Below are 25,246 nucleotides of genomic sequence, written 5' to 3' on the forward strand. Positions count from 1 at the left end.
AATATTAATACCTAACATATAAAGAATGGAGGAGAAAGAAAAATAAGGGACAAAAAAAAAGAACCTTTAGATTGTGTTTGTAATAGCATACTAAGTGTGTTAAGATAGACTGTTAGATAGTAAAGAAGCTACCCTTGAACCTTTGGTAACCACAAATCTAAAGCCTGCAATGGCAATAAGTACATATCTATCGATAATCACCCTAAATGTAAATGGTCTGAATGCACCAACCAAAAGACATAGAGTGAAAGAATGGATAAAAAAAAAACAAGACACATATATATGTTGCTTACAAGAGACTCACTTCAAACCCAAAGAAATACACAGACTAAAATGAAGGGATGGAAAAAAATTGTTTGTGCAGAGAGAAAAAAGCAGGAGTTGTAGTACTTGTATTGGACCAGAAAGACCTCAAAACAAAGAAAGTAAAGAAAAAGACAACAAAGGACATTACACAGTGATAAAGGGGTCTGTCCAACAGAGGATATAACATTATAAATATTTATGCACACAATATAGGAGCACCTATATATGCGAAAAAAATACTAACAGAATTAAAGGGGGAAATAGAATGCAGTCCATTCATTCTAGGAGACTTCAACACTCTACTCACTCCAAAGGACAGATCAACCAGACAGAGAAGAAGGAAGGACACAGAGGCACTGAACCACACATTAGAACACATGGACCTGCAGGATACCTACAAAACACTCCACCCAAAAGCAGCAGGGTACACATTCTTCTCAAGTGCACACAGAACATTTTGCAGAATCGATCACATACTAGGTCACAAAAAGAACATCAGTAAATTCAGAAGGATTGAAATTTTACCACTAACTTCTCAGACCACAGAGGTATGAAACTAGAAGTTAATTGTGCAAAGAAAACAAAAAAGCCCACAAACACATTAGAGGCTTAACACTGTGTTCCTAAATAATCAATGGATCAATGGCCAAATTAAAACAGAGGTGAAGTCATATATGGAGACTAATGAACACAACAACTCAAAACCCCAAAATATGTAGGATGCAGCAAAGGCCATGCTAAGAGGGAAGTATACTGAAATACAGGCTTACCTCAGGAAGAAGAACAATCCCATATGAGCAGTCCAAACTCATAATTACTGAAACTAGTAAAAGAAGAAGGAGTGAGGCCCAAAGTCAGTAGAAGGAGAGATATAATGAAGATCAGAGAAGAAATAAATAAAATTGAGAAGAAGAAAGCAATAGAAAGAATCAATGAAAGCAGGAGCTGGTTCTTCAAGAAAATTAACAAAATATATAAACCCCTTACCAGATGTATCAAGAGAAAAATGAGAGACTACACATATAAACAGAATCAGAAATGAGAAAAGAAAAATCACTACAGACACCACAGAAACACAAAGAATTATTAGAGAACACTATGAAAAATTAAATGCTAACAAATTGAATATCCTAAAAGAAATGAACAACTTTCTAGAAAAATACAACTTTCCAAGGCTGACCCAGGAAGAAACAGAAAATCTGAACAAATTACCAGCAATGAAATTGAATTTGTAATAAAAAAACTACATAAGAACAGAATTCCTGGACCAGAAGGTATCACTGCTGAATTTTACCAAATATTTAGTGAAGACCTAACACCCATCCTCCTTGAAGTTTTCCAAAAAGTGGAAGAGGAGGGAATACTTCCAAACTCATTCTGTGAGGCCAGCATCACTCTAATACTGAAACCAGGAAAAGACAACACAAAAAAAGAAAATTATAGACCAATATCCCTGATGAACATAGATGCAAAAAATACTCAACAAAATATTAGCAAACTGAATTCAAAAACACCAAAAAGATCATCTATCATTTTCAAGTAGGATTTATTCCAGGGATGCAAGGATAGTTCAATATTCAAAAATCTATCAACATCATGTACCACATCAACTAAAAGGACAAAAATTATATAATCATCTCCAGAGATGCTGAAAAAGCACTTGAAAAAATTCAACAACCCATGATAAAAACTCTCAACAAAGTGGGTATAGAGAGTAAGTACCTCAACATAATAAAGACCATGTATGACAAACCCACAGTCAACACCATACTTAACAGTGAAAAGCTGAAAGCTTTTCCTCTTAGATCAGGAACAAGACAAGAATGCCCACTCTCCTGCTTTTATTCAACATAGTACTGGAAGTCCTAGCCACAGCAATCAGACAACACAAAGAAGTAAAACGCATCCAGATTTGTAGGGAAGAAGTTAAACTGTCACTGTTTGCAGATGATATAATATTGTGCATAAAAAATCCTAAAAAATCCACCCAAAAACTCCTAGAACTAATAAATGTTCAGCAAAGTTGCAGGATACAAACTCAATACATAGAAATCTGTTGCATTCCTATATACTAATGATGAACTAGCAGAAAGAGAAATCAGGAAAATATTTCCATTATTAATTAGATTGAAAAGAATAAAATACCTAGGAAAAAATCTAACCAAGGAGGTGAAATACCTATAGACTGAAAACTACAAGACACTCATGAGAAAAATTAGACACCGAAAAATGGAAATACAACCTGTGCTCATGGATAGGAAGAATTTAATACTGTCAAAATGGCCATCCTGCCTAAAGCAATCTACAGTTTCAATGCAATTCCTATCAAAATACCAACAGCATTCTTCAACAAAACTAGAACAAATAGTTCTAAAATTCATATGGAACCACAAAAGACCTTAAATAGCCAAAGCAACCCTGAGAAGGAAGAATAAAGTGGGGGGGATCTCGCTCCCCAACTTCAAGCTCTACTACAAAGCCACAGTAATCAAGACAATGTGGTACTGGCACAAGAACAGATCCAAAGGCCAATGGAAAAGAATAGAGAGCCCAGATATAGACCCAAGCATTTTCTTAATTAATATGTGATAAAAGAGCAATGGATATACAATGGGGAAATGTCAGCCTCTTCAACACCTGGTGTTGGCAAAACTGGACAACTACACGTAAGAAAGTGAAACTGGATTACTGTCTAACTCCATACACAAAAGTAAACTGAAAATGATCAAAGACCTGAATGTAAGTCATGAAACCATAAAACTCTTAGAAGAAAACATAGGCAAAGATCTCTCAAATGGAAACATGAGCAACTTTTTCCTGAACATCTTCTTGGGCAAGGTAAACAAAAACAAAAATGCACAAATGGGACTATATCAAATTAAAAAGCTTCTGTACATCAAAGGACACCATTAGTGGAACTAAAAGACATCCTACAGTATGGAGGAATATATTCATAAATGACATATCTGACAAGGAGTTAACATCCAAAATATATAAAGAACTTACATGCCTCAACACCCAAAAAGCAAATAACATGATTAAAGAATGGGCAGAGGATATAAACAGACACTTCTCCAAAGAAGAAATTCAGGTGGCCAACAGGCACATGAAAAGATGCTCCACTTTGCTAATTATCAGGGAAATGCAAATTAAAACCACAACAAGATTTCACATCACAGCAGTTAGAATGTCAACATTGAAAAGACAAGGAACAACAAATGTTGGCGAGGAGGATGCGTAGAAAGGGGAACCCTCCTACACTGCTGGTGGAAATGTAAGCTAGTTCACCCATTGTGGAAAGCAATATGGAGGTTCCTTAAAAAACTTAAAATAGAAATACCATTTGACCCAGGAATTCCACTCCTAGAAATTTACCCAAAGAAAACAAGATCCCAGATTCAAAAAGATGTATGCACCCTACGTTTATTGGAGCACTATTTACAATTGCCAAGATATGGAAGCAACATAAGTGTCCATCAGTAGATGAATGGATAAAGAAGAAGTGGTACATATACACAACGGAATATTATTCAGCCATAAGAAGAAAACAAATCTTACCATTGCAACAACATAGATGGAGCTAGATGGTATTATGCTTGGTGAAATAAGCCAGGTGGAGAAAGACAAGTACCAAATGATTTTCCTCATTTGTGGAGTATATGAACAAAGCAAAACTGAAGGAACAAAACAGTAGCAGATTCACAGACTCTAAGAAGGGACTAGTCGTTACCAAAGGGGGTGGAGGATGTGGGGAAGGAGAGAGAGAGGGGATTAATTGGAATTAAGATTGGCACACATGATGTTGGGGGTTAGTCACAGGGAAAACAGTGTAGCACAGAGAAGTAAGTAGTGACTCTGTGGAATCTTACTACACTGATGGGCAGTGACTGCAATGGGGTGAGGAGGGAGTTGATAATATGTGTGAATGTAATAGTCACAATGTTTTTCATGTGAAACCTTCATAAGAGTGTATATCAATGATACCTTAATTAAAAAAATGTGAATTTACAAGTTATTATCAGTTTGTTCCCCTGCTTTTGATTTCTGTGTGGTTCTTGGAAAACAGAACAGGCATGCTAATGCACAATTCCCATGCTGAGTACTGCCTTCAGGAAGTATTGCTCATTTTGGTCTTTGAAGCTAGCAAGAATGCTGCACAGACACTCCTCACTGGAGGGTTTATTCTTGTTATTTTAAGATTATTCTTTTCTATTTGTTCCCTGCTTTCTAATACGCCAGCTCTCTAAAAACCTTCTGGATGGGTTCAACAAGTCACTTAAATCTTTCTTCACCTTCTTTCTCCATACATTCTCACTGGTGTATTAAAAGCAGTCATGTATTTAAGATTTTGAAATGTTCTAAACTATATAGATGGCACCGCCAAGAGTAAGTATGAATAATAAGAACAGAAGAGACATGTTTGTTTATGCTTTCTGCGAGGTCAGTTGATAAAAATGTTCTAGATTTTCGAGGATTAATTCTATAATTATAAATAAAGAAAAGTAGAAGGACAAGAAATTTCCTTGTAGTGTAGTGAAACAAGCTTCAATAACCAAAAGCCTGGATTTGAATCCTTGCATTATCACTGACTAGCCTTGACTTTCACAAGTCACTTCGTTTCTCTTTGGCTCAGTTTCTGCCTCTCTGCACAAGGAATGTGGCAAAATATCTGCCTCAACACTTGTGATGGGGTTCAAATGATATTATAGAAAGAAAATGCTTTGCAAATGGAAAATTTTTGTACAAATTTTAGCCGTAAGGTCGATATTGTGTTTTATTTTCAAACACAACAGGTGACCAACGTGAAATTTTACAAGTCTGTAATTCACAGATTTCACGAGCACATTTGCTCAGGTTAATGTAGTAAATAGTCTCTTTAATGCTCATTAACAAAGTGAAAACTATTTTAATGTTTCCCATGGGGACATGTTTGTATTTAGCCTCCCAGTTTGTTTTCTCTGCATACAAATTTCCAGGCAAGGAATTAGAAAATAGAATAGGTCAAGACTAGTATTGAAAGTGAGGAAGTCCAGGAAAACACAAGGAGCTGATGAATACTAGATGTCCAAAAATGTTAAAAATAATTAACTTTGAGGAAAACTAGAGAACCCCCCACATTTCCAAATTTAACAACAGTATTTTAAAAGACTAAAGTTTATTCCAATGAATCTGCATCACCCAAGCTAATTTTTAAAATTGAAGTTTGTATCTTGTTCTCAAAGCAACTTTCCTCAATTCTTCCAACTCTTTGAATCCTAAGGATCTTTCTGGGATATTTGGCATGGAGAAGTTACTATATAGCCTTTTGCATATACACCTACAAGTAGCAGGAGACAGACTTGGAGCAGACAGGTTTTATTGGAGCAGGTTGAAAACATGGCTTAGATGCCACTCCCTATTCATTTTATAGTTCTTTCCATCCTGTGTTTGGTATTTAAATTTTTCTCTTTACTTCTTTTAGGTAGAAATCTCTTATTGGGTAGGCCTGACTTACTCTCACAATATTGGTTTACCTTGGAAGAGCTGGTTACCTTACAAATATAGATGCCACCCCACTATTCATTTTACTTCTCGCAATTCATAAATGTGTATTTCATGGATATGGATCTTTTATATCATTGGTAACATACTCCTGGCCTCAACTAATGTTTTGCCAAGCCTGGGGTTTTATTGTTACTGCTGTACTTACCTAAACCCTCCCTCATTTCCTCTTCTCTTGCCATGGCAAGAATTCCTCATGTTCATCTTCTCTCAGGGCTGTGACCTGTCCTCATTTTTCATAGAAGCTGAAGAGCAGCCATATGTTAAGCTATAACACCTTTAGTTTAAAAATAAATGTCTCCTTGATGGCACTGCCTGTAACTGCTCACAACTTAGAGCTGTGTCATACATTTCTTATGAATTTTCCTCACTGGAGGAGGTACAGACCCTGTGTCCTTCCAATTTATCTGAGGAAAAATAATTTTGTGATTGGATATAAATGTCCGTATGATATTACCAATTATTAAGCTTTTGGTAGCAAATATGACTTTTACCCAGAAGACAGTTGATTTCACAGTAGTGGTTGATATATACTTCTGGTATTTCACAATAAGAGATCAACAGATGAAAAAAATCTAATACATAACTTTTCCATATATTTAACTTCAATCTTTTATAGACTTACAGTTCTCATAAATTTTCCTTGTAGAAACTGTTCAATGCATACAGGCTTTACAAAAGTTGTTTTTGATTTTTGTAGAAAGAAGCTAATGTGAGAATAACATTGAGAAGTTACATATAGGTACCCAAAAAAAGGAAAGGAGAAGCATTTTGATTTTAGTAGAGAGGGCAGAAGGATGGCGTGATATAATGTAAATCTTTAAACAAGTATATCCCATATGCCTCTTCATCTTCAATTGTTTATAGTTCAAGACTTCATACAAATTTTGACTATTGTATAGTAGTCCTCAAACTGGGCTTATGAACCCATTATGTTTTTAAACACTATTGAGGATCTTGCCAAATAGATTTTGCTTCCTGTGGATTATATCTAGAAATCTTTACAATATTAGGCATTAAAATGTAGAATTTTAAAAATATTTACTCACTCACTTAAATATAACAATGAAACCAATACATATTAATATAAAATACATATTTTGTGAAAAGTTACTATATTGTCAAAAACGTGCATAGAGGAGCAGCATTGCTTTACATTTTTGCAAATTTCTTTAATGTATGGCATCGTAAAACTGCGTTCTCATCTCTGATCCTGCATTCAATCTGTTTCAACATGTTGAACTACATGAAGAAAGTCCAGTGTAACAGGTGTATAGTTAGAAAAGGAAAGAAAATGTTAATATAGTTTTCAGATAATCCTGAATTTTCTTCTTTGATACTACACCAAGACTTGATAAGCAGTTGTTTCTTAAAGATTCATTGCAGTGTGGATTTTGAAACATATCAACCAACTTGTACTCTGTTATATTAAAAGCCACTGGTCTTCTTTACATTTTGAATGGATTGTCATGCATGAGTTAATAACACCATATATTGGCTTGAAAAATAAAGTATCATTTTCAGATTTCTACTATGCAACAATAAGGTTTAAAAACTGCCCATGTTAATACCACCAGCCTCATCAGAAGGGTCTTTAAACATTGGGTGGTCGTGCAGCTCACAGTGACAGATACAAGTTTTCCAAAATTCTAATTTTTGCTTGAAAGCTCAAACAGTTGTCTTCCTTTAAGTGACAGGCATACTTACTTGATTTTCAAGAAATGTCTGCCAAATTCCAAGTCTGATTATCAAAGTTTGCTAGTTGTTCTTCCAAGTAAAACATGGTGTTCCATGGAAACAGCAGCTAAGTCAGCTCACAAATGCACACAACAGCACAAGCACTTTTCCTCAAGTCAGCCATCACACTTTATTATACAGGAAAAAGTCCTTTATGCATATGTCCCATCTTGTCGTGCCAAATATTAAGGGTTGAGATTTCTAATTTTGCCAGGGGGGAGGCAAATGCACACAGTGGTGAAGAATATACTCGATGACTACTAGAACAATCAATACTGCTGCAGAGACAGCAGTTTTATCCACCATGGCTTTTGCAACATCAATATAAATGTCAACACAGTGAAAAAGGAAAATAGTAGCTTAATATTATTATGAAAACAATAATAATAATACTGTGAGGACCCTGAAACTGTCTGAGAACCCATGAGAATCCACAGGCCACACTTTGAGAACCACTGTCCTAGCTCATAGCATCCTTAGTATCCTCCCAGCTTTTACAACTGTCATCTTTCTTCAGAATAGTTGCAATGATTGTCTCCTTTAAAAATATTTCCATCAGGGGCTTCTTTAGTAATCCCTGAAGCATTAGTAATTTTTTCCATAAAATTAAAATTCCTTTAACTAATAACAGATCCTTAACAGTCTCCTGTCTTTTCCTAAGGTAAATTTATTACTTTAGTTGAGCAGATTGATAGGGCAGTTTTTAATATGGCTTACCATCGTCTATCACCAAGACATTTTGGGACCACTCTTCCAATTTGGATTTCCTACTTCTCTTCCCTAAATATAAGCATTTCAAAGTGAGCTTAAAACATACCTCCTCCTGATTTCTTTCCAAGTTTTACATACTCCTGTCACTGCAGACCTTTCACCAAGGCTTTTGTTTTTTTCATCTCCTTTGTATGTGTCCTACAATCTACCTACTCCAGATTTCAGTTCATTTATTCTTGCTTATCTATGTATTTTTATGATTTTTCACAATTGCATTACTTCTTCTATTGGGAGACTAGTCATTTAGTATCTAACATAGCTTTTTAAATAAAAGGAGCACAATGTATGCTGCTGTCACTATATTCACAGAAATGGTAGCGCTCTCTTTAAAGATGTCTAGAAAAACGCATTCTTTCCAAAGTAATGTGCTATGACACTTTATTTGGTACAAGTCACAACAGGTTGTGACTTACTGCTTTGAGCCAAAGAGAATAGGATGTCAAATGGGAGACTTAGTCATCTTTGTCAATAAAGAAAAGATTAATAAATATATTAGACAATCCCTTTGTGTTTCAAAGAGAAACCATTAACATTCTCATTTATATTATCAGTAAGTAGCAGACTTCCCTAATTGGAGTCACTTTGAGTAATGGTAATTTGGTCTATAACTAAACATTGACTCCAACATTGAGAGCTTTTTCCATAATCAAAGTCTATATCCAATTCAAATTTTGGCTTTAAACGTGCAAACTATAGTATATAATGTAGGAGTTCACCCAGAATGGGCACTGCACACATAAATACAGTGCCCACTGTTATACAATCCCACTAATTCTGGGATCTGACAAAGGGAAATCACAGACAAGTGTCAGAAATCCAATTGCTTCATAAAGCATGAGATACATTAATATTTCTCCTTTGGTATAGGGGCTCCAGGGGGCTTTAAAGTAGGTAAAATATTATTATAGTAGATAAATATGCCATTTATTAGTCTCCAAACAAAAAAAACATGATGTTAATATGAGCAATTTTAATACTTAATATACAAATGCTATGATTTTGCTATCAGAATTCCCTGTAATTCTCAGATTCTAAAAGAAATAAGCATCCCATTTCATTATTCAGTGAAACTACATAGTAGAACCCACTATAATTTATTTCAGTTCATTTTAAAGGTTCTTGCATAATTGCCAGTTGAAGGCAGTATAAAAAATAATAGAATGCAGGCAGACATTTATTTCCATACAATAGGGCTACTTGAAATATTAGTTTAAGCATGTATTTACCCTTCTGGCTCTTTTCTTTAGAACTTGTACAGTGTCTGGAACATGGTTTATACTCAGTAATTGTTGCTGAATGAATCATAAGTAATTTCTGGCACATTAGAATGGAGGGGAATTTATTAATTGTACTTTTCAAAGTAATCATTCTAAAATGCATCCCACCCAAGGAACACAGAGAACAGAAGAAACAGGGGATATCTGTCAGGTTGTTCTTGAACCTCCACCGCCATCACCACTGCCAACTCCCCCTCAGCATCACACAGGATGAACTTGCTTCTACGTCTTTGTTTCTGAATCTGGATAGCTTTTCTACAAGAGTTTATAGCTGGTATTTGGTTGGTAAAGTACTTCTTTAACTAAAGAAAAGATAACAGGGTCAATAATGTCTTATTTTTAAAGAGAAAATGTCAAGGAAAAAAATGAAAATGTCAAAAGATAGTTTGATATAATATATTAAAGACTGTTTTGTTGGGAGAACTGACCGAGCGATTTAATAACAGCTTTTACTGGACAGTCTTTGGATTACAGTGTAGATGAAACATAACTGGGAATCCATTTCATGTTTGCTCTGTCCAGGGTTGGACAGAGAAAAAAATGGGGAAATACAACTGCAGTCTACAAAAACACGGGACTTTTTTTTCAGGTTTTCAAATTATGAAAAATAAGTTTGTATTGGAAATTTCTTTCAAAGGGCCTGCTAATCTCTATCTGTATTTCCTTGAATTACACAAACTTCCTTTCATTCTTGAACACATCATACCTGAATATACATAGGGATTATGAAATTGTGTAAATATGTTAGGGGGTTGAGTTTGTTCTCCTCGGTTCTTGTCCTTCCCTCAACAAAGAATTGTTAGGCAGAGAGAAAGTAGCAAACCAGAGCAAAAGTTTTATTTTGCATACACTCTAAGGCAGGAACAGGCCAGAGTCAAGGTAGACAAAAGCAGGTTTACTTGAATAAAGCAGAGAGGGAGGGAAAGCTCACTAATGGGAACTTGCAAGCTCAAATCAGAGCTCTCAGTAGCCCCTCCCTACTTGTCTGAAGTAGGACAGAGAGAGTGAAGACTTGTGCTTAAAGTCTGGAAAATAGAATGAAATAGCAAAGTGACAAACAACCTACTGGGAGAGCACAGAGACAAAGTGTAGTAAATTGAACAGTAAGAACTCTTTTAAAAATACACACTCCAAGAAAGGGGAGTGTGGCAACCTCAGAGAGGAGGTGCACTTAAGGGCTTAGGATTCTGTCTTTTAAGGCTTTCAAGAATGGAGCAGAGGGTAGGGGTGGGGGTTGGTGGTAATAAGCTTGACTTGTGGTCTCATGATGTCTCTCTCTGTTGAGAGATACTATGTCACTAACCACAGTCAGTCCTCAAGGCAATTCTGTAAGATAAACTTCCTGTTCTTCTCCAAGACAGTGGCTACCTGCAAGCACTGGGAACATGTCAGCTAAGGCGGCCTGCCCTGCCTTAAGATAGGGCAGGTTGTTGTCTGGTGACCAAAGAATATGTTAGGACACTTACTTCCTGACTCCCTGGTTTTTTTCTGTGTTTTATTTTTGTATCATTAATCTACAATGACATAAGGAACATTATGTTTACTAGACTCCCCCCATAACCAAGTCCCCCCCACATACCCCATTACAGTCACTGTCCATCAGTATAGTAAGATGCTGTAGAATCACTACTTGTTATCTCTGTGTTGCACAGCCCTCCCTGTGCCCCCTCAACACTATACATGCTAATCGTAATGCCCCCTTTCTTTTCTTCCCACCCTTATTCCTCCCTTCCCACCCGTCCTCCCCAGTCCCTTTCCATTTGGTAACTATTAGTCCATTCTTGGGTTCTGTGCTTCTGCTGCTGTTTTGTTCCTTCAGTTTTCTTTTGTTCTTATACTCCACATATGAGTGAAATCATTTGGTACTTGTCTTTCTCCGCCTGGCTTATTTCACTGAGCATAATACCCTCTAGCTCCATCCATGTTGTTGCGAATTTGTTTTTTTCTTATAGCTGAGTAATATTCCATTGTGTATATGTAACACATCTTCCTTATCCATTCATTTACTGATGGACATTTAGGTTGCTTCCATATCTTGGCTATTGTAAATAGTGCAGCGATAAACATAGGGGTGCATCTGTCTTTTTCAAATTGGGCCTTTTCATGGCAAAAGAGGTAGTTGTAGGCAGTTGGCAGGTGTGTTAGTTGGGAGAACAACATCCGACACACGGGGAGGAGCTTCCAGTTCTATTTCCTGGGCTGCCACAGGTGAGGCAGCCATCGGAGTAGCCCAGAGCCCTGCAGAGAGTGGCAGGTGCACTGGGTGTGCTCTCCTGCAAAAACAGCAACCCTTTGCACCCTGTCCCAGCTTCCTCTGTCTGTGCTTGGCTGCCAGGCACTGGCAGGGCCTCTGAGTCTGGCCCGGGCACCTGCGGAGGAGGCTCTGGGTGGCTGCTGTGGGCAGGCCACTCCCAGGCTGTGCTGCCGGGGCTGTGCAGGGGGAAGGGGAATGAACGGCAGGCTGTTTATCACCATGAGGGGCTTCAGAGCTGTGCTGCTGCCCAGGGGGTTAGGGCACCAAAGTTCCCTGGGATTCCCAGCCTGCTGGGCTAAGTGTGCCGGGACAGTTCTGTCCAACTGTGAAGCCCCTGTCCCTTTAAGACTTTCAAAAAGCACTCACTTTTCTTTTGTCCCAGAGGTGCCAGCTGTGGGGACATGCTCACAGGTTTTACTGTTACATTTCCCTAATATCCAGCACACCATGCACTGTTTGTCTGCACTCATGGTGCGGATAACTAGGGCTGGGCATTTAGCAGTCCTGGGCTCCCACTCCCTCCCCGCTTTGACTCCTCTCCTCCTGTCAGTGAGCTGGGGTTGGGGGAGAGCTAGGGTCCCACCAGGCCACAGCTTGTGTCTTACCCCCTTCATGAGGTGCTGAGTTCTCGCAGATGTAGATATAGCCTGGCTATTGTACGGTATCTTCTGGTCTCTCTTTTAGAATTAGTTGTATTTGTTGTATTTTCAAAAATATATATGGTTTTGGGAGGAGATTTCTACTGCCCTACTCATGCTGCCATCTTGGCTCCTCCCCTCCCTGGTTTTTAAAATGGAATCTTAGCCTTAAGTCGAGTCCCTCCTGTTCTTACTTTACTATTTATATCTTGGCATTTTTCATCATAGGCAGGAAAAGTTAATCATGATGCTTGTCCCATGTCTCTGCCCTATCTCACAAGCATTACCTTGAGCAAGTCTGAAGGTCAGCCCAGATTCAGAGCCTGTAGAATGAACTCACACTGCAAAGGGCATTAACTCTGTGAGGCCTTTCTGGCTCTCTGACTTTATCTGATTAGCTCTCTGAGTTCTTGTGGGCCCCACCCTCTTTTCATCCCAGTCATGTCTGTCTTTCTGCCTAACAAATCTAATGTTCAACTGGAATATAGGTGCAAAAGTCAGCGAAAGGGGCCCTTGGTATATTCAGGTCAGAATAATGTAGATCTCATTGGAGAATCTCAGATAACATTAGGTTCTCTGGTTGTTCTTGAGGAAGAGTGTGTTCAGGCACTCAGTAAAATTGCTTTATTCTATAAAGCAATTTTGACTTCCCATTATGTGTCAGGCATTTGTGAGGTGCTGCACATATAAAGATAAATTATATTGGTGAGCATTACTTCCCATCATGGAGAAGTCTACAATGGATACAGAGTAAGTAACTAGTAAAAAAGTAAAAGAAAGGTAGAGAAAAAGAAATGTTCTCCATTGCCAAAAAGGCATAACCCTGTATACTTCTAAAGATTCAGTAATGTCATACTTATTTTTTGTGATTATTTGATACTTTAACTGACAATATTCATAGTGATGTAGAATGTGGAAGACTACAAGCCCCAGAGGGCTCCTTCTACAGGTTCCTATTTCTTGGTATTGATGACCAATTTAATTTGTTATATGCCTCCTTCACTCTTTACTCTGTTTTTCTAAACAAGGAAACCTCATACTCAAATTCTAAAGTAAAATATACTTAAACATAGATCCTAATCATTCTTCAGTGCATGTTCATGATTATATCTATAAAGAAGACAATGTAACATCTCCCTTCTGACTACATATTTTTCATTACTGTGACGATATAGCAGATTTTTAAAGTATTTATCCATTGACTCGGTTATGCCAAGAAACTAGTTGTTTGTTGTTCATGTAATTCCATAATTTAATAGTTTCCACGAATATTTAATTGTAAATTGGGGGGGAGGGCAAAACATCATGGATGATACTGGTGTTACCGCTCTACTGTAACTATTCTCTAAACTTGTTTTTTCTGTGCATGCTCATCCTGGGATCTCAAGGAATATTTGAAAATGACCTCTTGTTGTTTCCCTAAAGAGTTAGGTTTCACTTTCACGCTTTTGCAAAAATATACCGAGCTACTGTTTTGGCAGAGCTATATGCTTTATTTGACAACAATCTACTGTAATTTTCTTTTTTCAAAACCAATGCCCTTAATTTTGATTTTATGCTCTAATCCTTTATAAAATAGTTCATTTCTGCCATGTAAATTAAATCAAGTCATTCCATTGTTCTGTCTTACTTGTCAATGTAAGATATTTAAAGGGAATACATAGATCTCACTTCTCAATAAATTAAGCACTGTAATGCTTTACTTTAGCTTTCATTCTAATCAACCTTCTGTAGTGAACCAAGTGACCAAAGAAGACCCAATCACTAAGATTTCACTGAATCCTTTGTAGCAATAGCACTATTGCCTGTTTCTTTTAGATTCCTCTTCCTTCCACTTCCTCCAGAATTCAGGTTAGATTGAGATTTGGTGTTATGACAATAGCCCATGTTGAAGGAAGTTCTAAGAAGCAATTATATGGAACACTTACAGATTTTTCTGTAAATCTGTTTCTGAGGACACAGATTGTTACATCACAGGGCATCTTTGGATAAGGAGACCTTTCTGATTGTACTACAAGAAATATTTGAATTGAGCAACTGGCTTGTTTGAAATAAACTATACATTCCTCTTTCCATTAGCTACCAGAAAACCTGAAAAACGTGTAGTCTGACTCAGCCACACTCTTAGGATCTTATGACATATGTTTCATGTACTAACTTCATCGACGTTCCATCTTAACTCAAGTTTTGATCCCATTTTCCTCATTTGTTTTGTTGTTGTTTTATTTTTAATTGTGATAAAACACACATAACATAAAATTGGCCATCTTACCCAATCTTTAAATGTACGTTCAGGAGTGTTAAGTATATTCATATTGTGTACAACCAGTCTCCAGAACTATTTTCATGTTGCAAAACTCAAACGTTATACCATGAAACAACACCATCAAACAACTCCATTTCATGTTCACCCTACCCCAGGCAACCACCATTTTACTTTGTCTGTATGAACTTATCTAATCTATGTCCCTCAACTAGGTCAGTATTTGCCTTTTTGTGATTGGCTCACTTAACTTGGCATAATATCCTGAAGGTTCACCCATTTTTAGCATTATAAGAATTACTTTCCTTTTTAAGGCTGAATAATATTCCATTGCATGTATATACTACTTTGTGTTTTATCTGCTCATTTGTCAGTGTACACTTGGGTTGCTTCCACATTTGAGCTTTTGTGAATGATGTTACTATGAGCATGGGGGTACACCTTCAAAATCCTGTTTTCAATTATTTTGGATATATATACAGAAGTGGAATTTCTGGATAATATTATAATTTTATTGTTAATTTTTTGAAGAACTACTGTACTGTTCTCTGTAGCAGTACCATTTTGCATTCCCGCAAACCATGCCTGAGGGTTCCAGTTTCTCCACATCCTTGTCTTTTTTTTTAGAGTAGCCATTCTAATGAGTGTGAAGTGGTATCTCTTTGTAGTTTTTATATGCATTTTCTTAATGATAAATGATGTTAGGCATTTTTTCATGTGCTTACTGGCCATTTGTATATCTTCTTTGAAAAAATGTCTCTCAAGTCTTTTGCCCATTTTTTAATTGGGTTGTTTGTTTTTCATTGTGAAGTTGTAGGAGCCCCTTATATATTCTGGATAATTACCCATTATCAGATATATGAGTTGGAAACATTTTCTTCCATTCCTTGGGTTGCCTTTTCACTCTGTGGATAGTGTCCTTTGATGCACAGAAGTTTTCAGTTTTGATATAGTCCACTTTATTTCTCACTTTGTTCCTTGTGAGTTATTCTTACTTTCATCTAATATCATAAGTGTTCTATAAGCTGCCTTCAACTGTTCTTAGAACAGAATATATATAGATAATAATACAACCACTTGCTTTTTAATACTAGGTGTCCTCTCATTTTCCTATGATAGCTTAATTTTTTGTACCTTGCTATGAACCTTTTTTGTTAACATCATGAATATAAACAAATAGTACTTGCGTATCTGAACAAAAATTGGCTATGTAGGAAGACAGTTCTCCATGGGTCTCCTGTATTTTGCATGTCTTGTAAACAAGGCACTGAGTGGCCTTTGCTCTGGACTATCTTTTCCAAGATGAGTGTGTGGTCAACAGCCTTGAAAGAAAAGGCAAACCTGCTCTCAGCCTTGGAAGATGGAGATAGCATTTCCCTAAAAAGCTAAGGACAGCTCTGCTTACAGCCCTTTATGAAAGATTTATGCTCCCTAACCTCAGGAATCCACCCCTATTGTGCAGCCTACTGCATGAGAAGGTGTCACCATTCTTTGTATTGCTATCTGGGAATTGTGGCTCAAGGAGCCAGTGCAACAAAAGATATACACTGTCTACTGCTATTGCTGTTAGTAAGAAACTGCCCTTTGTCTCTGGCCCTGAAGGTTCATGTGTTCTATGAGAATCCATGCAACTATGTCTAGCTAACTTGTTAGCCTACAATAGGAGAAAAACTCAGACATTTTGCATAGCTTGGGAACATATTATAAGGGATTTTTGTGAATATACTTGAAAGTCATTCAGCCTAATTTCCACCTCAGTCAAGAATTTCTTCTACACATTCTGACAGATGGCATTCTAAATATCCTTTAAATGATTCTAGTTAAAGGAAACTTTTCACAAAGCCTGTTGTATCATTGGTTATTAAGTCTCTCCTTATGTTGAACTGAACAAGTTATTAACTTCATAATTCTGGTTTTTGCATGGCCTCACCTGGTATTACACAGAATAATTATTCTATTTTCCACATGATGGGTCTTTTGAAATTTGAAAGTTCTTACTTATCTACACTAATCTTATTTAACTCTCTAAACATACCATTTTCCTTCCCTATGTTCACACACTGTGTTCCCCAAACCCAGTGAACCATCTAGACACATACCATATGGTAATGATTCTCACAAATGCTCAGAACTATATATGAATTCAAGAGACTATATGGCTAAGGCACAATTCAGTGGAAATATCATTTATTTGGACATAATACCTTTGATTGATTTAGCATAAATTTTCTGTACTGTTTTTGTAGTTCTATCATGTTATCCTATGAAATTCAGCTTTTGATTAGTTAAAATATTTAGACTTTTTAATGCATGCTCAAACTTAAGCCATGATTATATTTATTAAACTGATTTTTTAAATCCATGTCATAAGGTTTTTATTTTTAACCAATCCAGATCACTTTGGATTTTGCTTTTATCATCAGTGATATTAGAGCTACTTGTTGAGTTAAATTTATCCCATCTGAAAATTTTACAGACATCCTTTCATAACCTCTTAATCCTAGTCACAAATGGAAGTAGTGTCCCCCAAAGGGCTAAACACAAACCATTAAATTCCTTCTTTCATAATAAGCCAGATCATACTTCAATATTACTGATCAGTTAGTTGTTCAGCTAGTTATAATCTATTGAGTAATGCCAATGTCCAACATAAACGTCAACATGTTAGCCACAAGTATATCATTCTCTGGTGAAACTTAAATATTCCATATTCCTGGACTTCTCTACATCAACCATTTCTAAAAAAATATGGCAGCACTTTATTAGGAGAGTAAGAGGACCATCATTCAGGAGGATGAATAAGTGCTAACTCACTTTGCTAATGACCAACCAAGGTAAAGGGAATTTTGCCTAAATAAAAAATTGCTTCCCTGATCTCCTATCTCATATAAGACTGAACTTCTGAAGGAGTGATAGATAGCTACCATTCTCATTCAAAGTCCAAGCAAAAACCCATGGCTTCTGGTAGAGTAGTAGAAGCAAAACATGTTTCCAGGGAATAGATAGGAAACTCTCTGGCCTCCATCATCGCTTTCTGGTATACTTGGAAATACTTTATATCTTCAGTGTGGTGGTGGTTATAAATTTGTCAAAGTGCTTTAAATGTTAAGTTTAAAAAGGTGAACATTACTATATGCAATAACTCTTGGAAAATAATTTTTTCTCAAATCAACCTACAATCATAATTATCAATGACATATTGAAGTGTATTTAAATTACTTTAAAAAATTTGCTTATGATCAAAGACAAGAAAAGCAGATCTAAATACTGAAAAGTAGTACCAAAAATCATTATTTGCAGATGATGTGAATAAAACTAAATTGTTGCAATATTAAGTAAAATATACAAATAAGTATTTTTAAAATGCCTATCTAGATGCTAGCAATAAGAAGGAAGTAAAATGGAAAAAGAAAACATTCTTACCATGCAAATATGTAGGGCTTCCCAAACTTTAATGTGTAAATCACCTGAAAGTCTTGTGAAAATGCAGATTCAGTAGGTTTGGCATGGGGATCAAGATTTCACATTTCTAGTGAGCTCCCAGGTACTATTGATCATTCTTTGAGGAGGAACATACACACTGTACACACACACATGTGCATATATTCACACACACACACACACACACACATATATATATTCTCATGTATAATTTTAAAACTTAAGAATTAATAAGAAACTAACAGCCTCTATTTTTGAAAAAAGTAAAAAGAATGTTAAAATATTACTGGGAGACATAAAAGAATATTTGAATGAATAAGAAATGTCACCCTCCTGGATGAGAAGACAATAGCATAAAAATGTCTATTCTTCCTAAAATGAATCTAATGCCTCTATTTTAAGACCAGTGAAAATGACCAAGTGCTATTTTTTCAACTTCAGAAGATGAAGATTATGAAGTTCATGAGGAAGAATAAATATGCTATATCAGATAACAAATTTTTTCATAGAAAGGACAGTAGGCAGTTCTTTCCATTCCAGAAATTGAAATGTACTTTAAAATGACATTAATTAAAGCAATTTGCTTCTGTCACAGAAACAGACAGATCAAAAGTGTGGGATACAAAGTCCAGCCATCCATCCAAGTGCACATAGGAACTTGGCATATTAGCAAATCGCTGAGAGAAGGACAGATTATTTGACAAGTAAACAGAGACACCCGAACAATCCCTGAAATGGACTAATATTCTGGCCTCACAACATTATGACCTTAGGACTTAAGAAAACAAGTGCACATGCATGCACAGACTATAAAATTGTGTTAACTTTTGTATAAAGATAAATTTTAAAGCATTCACAAATAGAAATAATTAAAAGATATACTGCAGGAATAATTTATAAAGAAAATGTTTTACCTATCATATTTATTATTTTACATGATCCCAATCTCAGAAGGGCTAGCCAATCTAGTGAGTAATCATGGCCTGTTACTATCTCCATTCTTTTAATAAAAATTCAGTGACTTCTATAATTTAGCTATTCTCTCTAACATGATTCTTATATTTTACCAAAAGCCCTATCAGCACAGCTAAATCAGAGTTATTTCCACTCTTATAAAAACAGACCAACCAGAACAGGGATCATTATCACTCTTAGATTATGACTGTGGGGTTTTTCTCTTTTCCTCTACTGCCCCAGTCAGACTCTCCATTTTGGTTGTAGACTTCTTCCCAGAAGGGCATCAGATAAATGATTAAGAGTTTTTAAAGCAAGTTTTAAATCAGCATTTCCTCTACAAGTTGTGCAAAGCATAAAATACACCTTTTAAAGCATATGTCATTTTAGAAACCATTAAATTTTTTAAAGTGTAAAAAAAAAGGCCTTCAAAATTACCACCAGCATTTCCTTACCAAACATCTAATAGGGTAAGTGGGTAAAATTTCAATATTTCCAGAATCTCTCACCTGGCTTTAATACACTCCATATCAATAGGTGTTTCCAAGGAGTGGAGAGAAGTAGTCCATCTCCGTATCAATAGGTGATTACACAGCAGGGCAGGGAATGAGGGAGTATCTAGACCAGAGAGGTTTGGTGGGGTCCTTCTGCAACCGGGCTGCAGGAAACATGGGGGAGCAGAAGTAGGCAACTGCTTGTAAGCAATAAACAGATTTCTCCCATGTTGCTTCTCCCTTTGACTGATTTTGGCTTCAAAGGTTATTTGCCCTGGGCTGGAAACATATTTTCCCCCTGGAATTACACAGCATATAGGAGCACACAGTAAATGTTTCAGTAATTATGAGAGCCAAAAATAATTGATTGCTAAATATGATACCTTATCTCAAATTTCTAAACACTTTTTTATGATTATACCTCCACTTCTCGGGGTAGAGTGGGTCCAGACCTTCTTTGAGTCTCTCAAATGAAGTTGACTCACATGGCTCAGTGAAGGGTGGTGGCAGGGTTAAAAGACACTATTCTTGCCTAGCAATAGTAATTTCTTAAACCCGTGTTCTTTTTCAATACTATAAATGTGACTTGTAATTACAAGCAATTTTATTTTAAAAGACTATTCTTCTTAAAATTCACATTGAAACAGTTCCCATGGTGTTTACCTCACCAATCCTCACCACCCACAAAAATCTTCTCCTCCACCTATATTCAGACCACTTTATGACTCTTCTTCTCCTTCCTCCTTCTCTTAATTATTCCTTCTGCTCACCTCGCCCCATCCTTCTCTCCAGTCTTTTGCATTTTTGTCAAAGAATTTGTCTGGCAAAGCAAGATCCTTGGAGAATAGCTCAGCAAAGCCAGAAAAGCACATTATGGACAAAGAGATGTCATATGCTAAAACCATCCATTCAGTAAGCATTTGGTCCCATCACATTTGTGGGCATTTACTAAAAATGCATAAGTGAGTGAGTAATTACAAAGAGGGAAGAATAAGCTATGGGTATGATGTATAAGGACAAATTTTGGTCAGAAGGAAGACCCAGGCCCCAAGACACAGCTCTGCTCTTATTCATTCTGATCTACTTTTACAAGATTACTTTTACAGGGATAAAATATATAAACATGCTTTAGAAACACACTTTTTTCTGAATTAATATAAAGTATTTGTAGTTCAGTATTGATATGCATAAACGTTTTTAAATTTCTAACATTTTAATCAGAAACCACCAAAAGAAATGCTCTGTATTCTTGGGGATTAATGTACTCATTTGTACAAATGATTAGCCATAGAGTATAGTATATTTCACTAATTCAAGGCCCTCTAATTCAGAAATCTTCATAGGAAAAGCCATAAGTTAGAATATGAAGTACTGAGTAGCTAGAGGTAGGAATCACAATAAAACAGCTCTTCACCTACTAGTTGTGCATGATTTTACAAAGTTCCCTTAACCTCTTGGTAACCTCTTTGTTTAAAAGAGCTAAATTATTTACCACCCCTCTCATTGCTATATAATTCTATAATTCTACATGAGCCAAAAATATGTTTCTTTTCTACTTTGTTCTTTCCATAAGCAATGTTTCTGGGAATGGAATTATTTTTGCCTGGATGTTTTTTTTGAATCTGTAATTCATGAATAACCTTCAGGGATTCCATGAATTCCCTAGATTTGGGGCAATTATGTTTATGTGCATTCTTCCGGGCAGAGGAACCTAGCTTTCATTTGATTCCAAAAAGCTCTGTGAACTTCTCAAAAATAAAAAAAAAGATTAAAGATCATTTCCCTCAATAATAAACTAATTTCAAGTGTTTCTCATCAACTTGTCAGAACAGGCTCACATGGAGGTTGATAATAACGCTGTTGGTTCTGTACCATTTTGAATCCTGTATCAGTGACACCACGCACTCCGTTAGTACAAGCTACACTCACCTTCATCTTCAGCGGTCTCCCCAAATGGCGATAGGCCCTGAGCTATGTCTAGCTCACCTCTTTATTTCAAATGCCTTAAACAGTGCCTGGTCAGTGAAGCAAGGAAGGGAAATGTCTACCAGTTTATCTCTAGGAGAAGAAGGCAGCTGAGGAGTGATCACCTCATTTGGGCTTGGATTGAAACTCCAGAACTCTGAGATGATGGAGAAATCACAAGTAAGGATAGATAGATCATCTTACCCACAGATCAAGCCCTATAATTTCAATAAAAATAAAATGAAAACCCAAAATATATAAGGGCCTAACCAAAAGTGGTTACATTTTTACAGAGCTCCTTCTATTCCACTACATTGTCCAGCTGGGTTAATAAGATACAGAACCTAATTATGAAGCACTAAATGAACATGTTACCCAAATTCCACATCCTTTTTTAATGGAAATTCAGCAGTTAACAATCTCCTACTTTATTATAGGTAGACATACTATAAATACCTTCTGATTTTTGCCTGATTTATTAACATACAGAAAGAACATCTGTCTTCTATGTAATATAAGTTGTATTCAAATTCTTTGTCATTAAAGATATCCAGTCACATAAAAGAAATCTAGTGCTATAAATAAAACTGCTTTTATCATGCAGACTTAGTCCTTCAAGAATGCTTGTTTGTCTTAACTAACAATTACGAGGATGAAAGGGGTTCAAGCATCAGTATCTTTTAAAATATACAGTATGTAAAACTGAATACATTTTATTTCATTCCTATACAGTTCTGGTAATTGACTTTTAAAGACCTAATGACAACTGCATTTCTTTTATCTTTTTACAGGAGCATTATTTTAAACCCAGCCTATTTCCGAAATCACCTTCGTCAGGCAACAGTGTTTAGATGTCTGGAGAGATATTCAGAAGCTGCCCGGTATGTTTGTTATAACTTTTGTGAAGATTTACTTCAAGTTAAATTAACTTTATTTTCAGCTTCTGGTAATAGTATAAGAGAACTTTCTGTTTCTCTCATAGAACATGATTTTGCTAGAATTATTATCTTATAACATCAAACCAACAATTATTGGCTATCTTTTTCTTTAATTAAAGCCATTCTGTATTCAGAGTTCTTAGGAAAATTCAAACTTTCCAGCCATAAGGTCATTGATAATGATGGGAAAACTTCCACAGAGGATTAGAAATGAACTTGACCCCTTGCTCTTGGGTAGCTTCCTGGTCCTAACTATAATGACACAATTCCATGACTATTTCTTTCTTCAATTCTGGAAATGAAATCCAACCACATGAAAAGGACTTCAGGAGCCCATTCCTAAGAGAGATGGCACCAAGAATTCTTAGAAGTGTCCCAAGTCACTTTTATAATGTCCTGTTGCTTATTGGACCCCAATATGTTTCATAAAAACTGAGTGAAGCAGTTTTAATATTCTCATACCCAGAACCTAGACTTATGGCAAAGAATTGCAAGAATCAAAAGGCTTCATTATTACATGCAGAATTCCTTCTCAGCTGTGACAACTAAGGTTTTTTCCTCTTCCAGATTAAGTTCGTATCAGGCTCCCATTGCCTTGATAAATTCTCTCAAAGAATTTTCCTCATCTCCCAATGTATAGGCACCTGCTGTTTCTTATTCACCTACTTTACCACCAAAATGTGAGTGATTTCTATACTTACTGCAAGTGTAACTTCTAAAAAATCTGTAGTAGTAGAGATGGGACACATAGGTTGCAAGTGGTTACTCTCTCTAGAACCCTTGCAAATAACACTCTCTTGGAAAACGAAGTTTAGGGAATTTAAGTGGGTAATAAAATGGTTCCATAAAATTGATACCATTGGGTTGACATGAATTCCATTTGTATAAGATAGTCCTAGGTGTTACCCAAACTCAATTAAGTGACGGATATGGAAAACAGAATTAATCCCAACTACTCTTACTTTGTAGTCAACAACCAATATGCCACAACAATCTATTTACTTGTGTGTTATGCCCACTTTTAAAAGTTAAAATAGACCTCTATCAGTCTATTTTTTTAATATTCCATTTTCCCTTATCTTCTTTCCCTAGTGTGTTTTATCTTATGTACTTACATATGACTTCTAATTTTATTTTCTCCACTAGAGTCTCCCTGCAGCTTAATTTCTGCCTGCATATTTTTCCTAACTATGTGCACAAGAAGAATTTTAGAAATGATAGCAAGCTTCCTTCTGTCCCACACTTTTTAAAGGTCATTAGCCACAAATGAAGTTAATAGGCTCAGCATAAACAGATACCTGTAAAATAATTTCCCCTAAATATGGATTATTAATGTATCTTCTGAATCTAATCAAAAAATCAGTAGAAGTTTAGATGCAACTTCAGAACTAGATGCAACTTCAGTACCAGATACAACTAGTACAAACCTGGTGGTGGTATGCTGAGGTCAGCTGTGGAGACTCTAGAAAGTCAATAGTTAAATATTCAATAATTTGGGGAGAGATAGTTGTTAAACTGTGGGAGAAGTTAGCAATGCTGGAAGAATTTATGCTATGGACATTGACAAATGCTACAAATTCAGGCTTTTTTGCTTGGTAAGAGCCAGGTTACCAGCATATCATTGACTACAGCATAATTGTATCAAGCCTAACCATTTGAGTTAAAATAGTGACAAGAATTCTTTATGGGTCCTAAATAAACAACAATAACTTGAAAATTAGGAATTTGTCAGTATTTGTCATGTAAAAATTAACACTGATATCCATGGTCCCTCTATGTATATCCCTGCAGTAACATAAGTATATCGATGTAATATCATTTGATGACTGACCTGACAATGCTCCTTGACTTTTCATTTCAGTTTCTCTGGCAACTATAGTCCTCACTATATGATATTAGTCATTCTTCCCCTGCAAGGGGAAGGAGTTGACATGAATATCTTAGTATCTCTTATCAATTAGATTTCTAATGTAAAACAATAAATATGAATCTATATATAAATCATTTACATTTATCAATCGATTTCTTAGAATTTAGTTCAAGCCTTTTACAAGCGTATTATATTAAAACTCATTGGAAAAGCCAACACACTGGGGTTATTCCTCTAGGATGTCAAGTCTTCATGTTTCTGAGATTGAGAGGCACCTACTAAATACAAATACAGCCAAATATTAACTTGGAAGTTCAGTAGTTTATAACTGATTTCTTTTTGATATTTTGAAAGTCTTCTTTTTTTTCCAACATTTTATTTGTTTTTAGGATTATTTCCCCAGTTTTTGGAGAGTGGCCAAATTTAACTATTTGATAAAATCTATTTTTATTTATAGAACTTATAATTCATATTTAGAGCAATGATTTTAACAGCTTTCTTCTTTGTCTCCTGAAGCTAGAGAAAGCCACAATAGGGAAAATGGACATAAGCCACACAGCACAATCTGGGCTGTGGATCCCGCAGAGGGAGATTGAAGAATAGAGAGAAACCAAGGGCCAGAGTCCTGACTTCCTTCAGATCCATTGTAGAATGGTTATAAATTTTCTAGAATTAAAACAGTCTAAGTTTTAGTAAATATATTTATAAATTTGCTGAAGTGATCATTCAACAAATTCATCATCTGATGAATTGACCTAAAGCCCACACAAGGCTGTGGGCCACAGAATCAGATTTGA

General features: G+C 36.0%; 1 protein-coding gene across 2 annotated transcripts in view; it reads left to right on the plus strand.

Annotated features, from left to right (window-relative positions):
• The window catches only part of SPATA16 (spermatogenesis associated 16), a 212,783-nt gene that overhangs the window by 88,496 nt on the left and 99,041 nt on the right, over positions 1–25,246 (plus strand). For both annotated transcript variants that reach the window (XM_037003739.2, XM_073230426.1), the window contains exon 4: positions 22,433–22,522. In XM_037003739.2, coding sequence (XP_036859634.2) covers positions 22,433–22,522 — 90 coding nt within the window. The remainder of the gene's footprint in view (positions 1–22,432; positions 22,523–25,246) is intronic.

Source organism: Manis javanica, chromosome 3 (assembly GCF_040802235.1).
Source record: "Manis javanica isolate MJ-LG chromosome 3, MJ_LKY, whole genome shotgun sequence".
Taxonomy (NCBI): domain Eukaryota; kingdom Metazoa; phylum Chordata; class Mammalia; order Pholidota; family Manidae; genus Manis; species Manis javanica.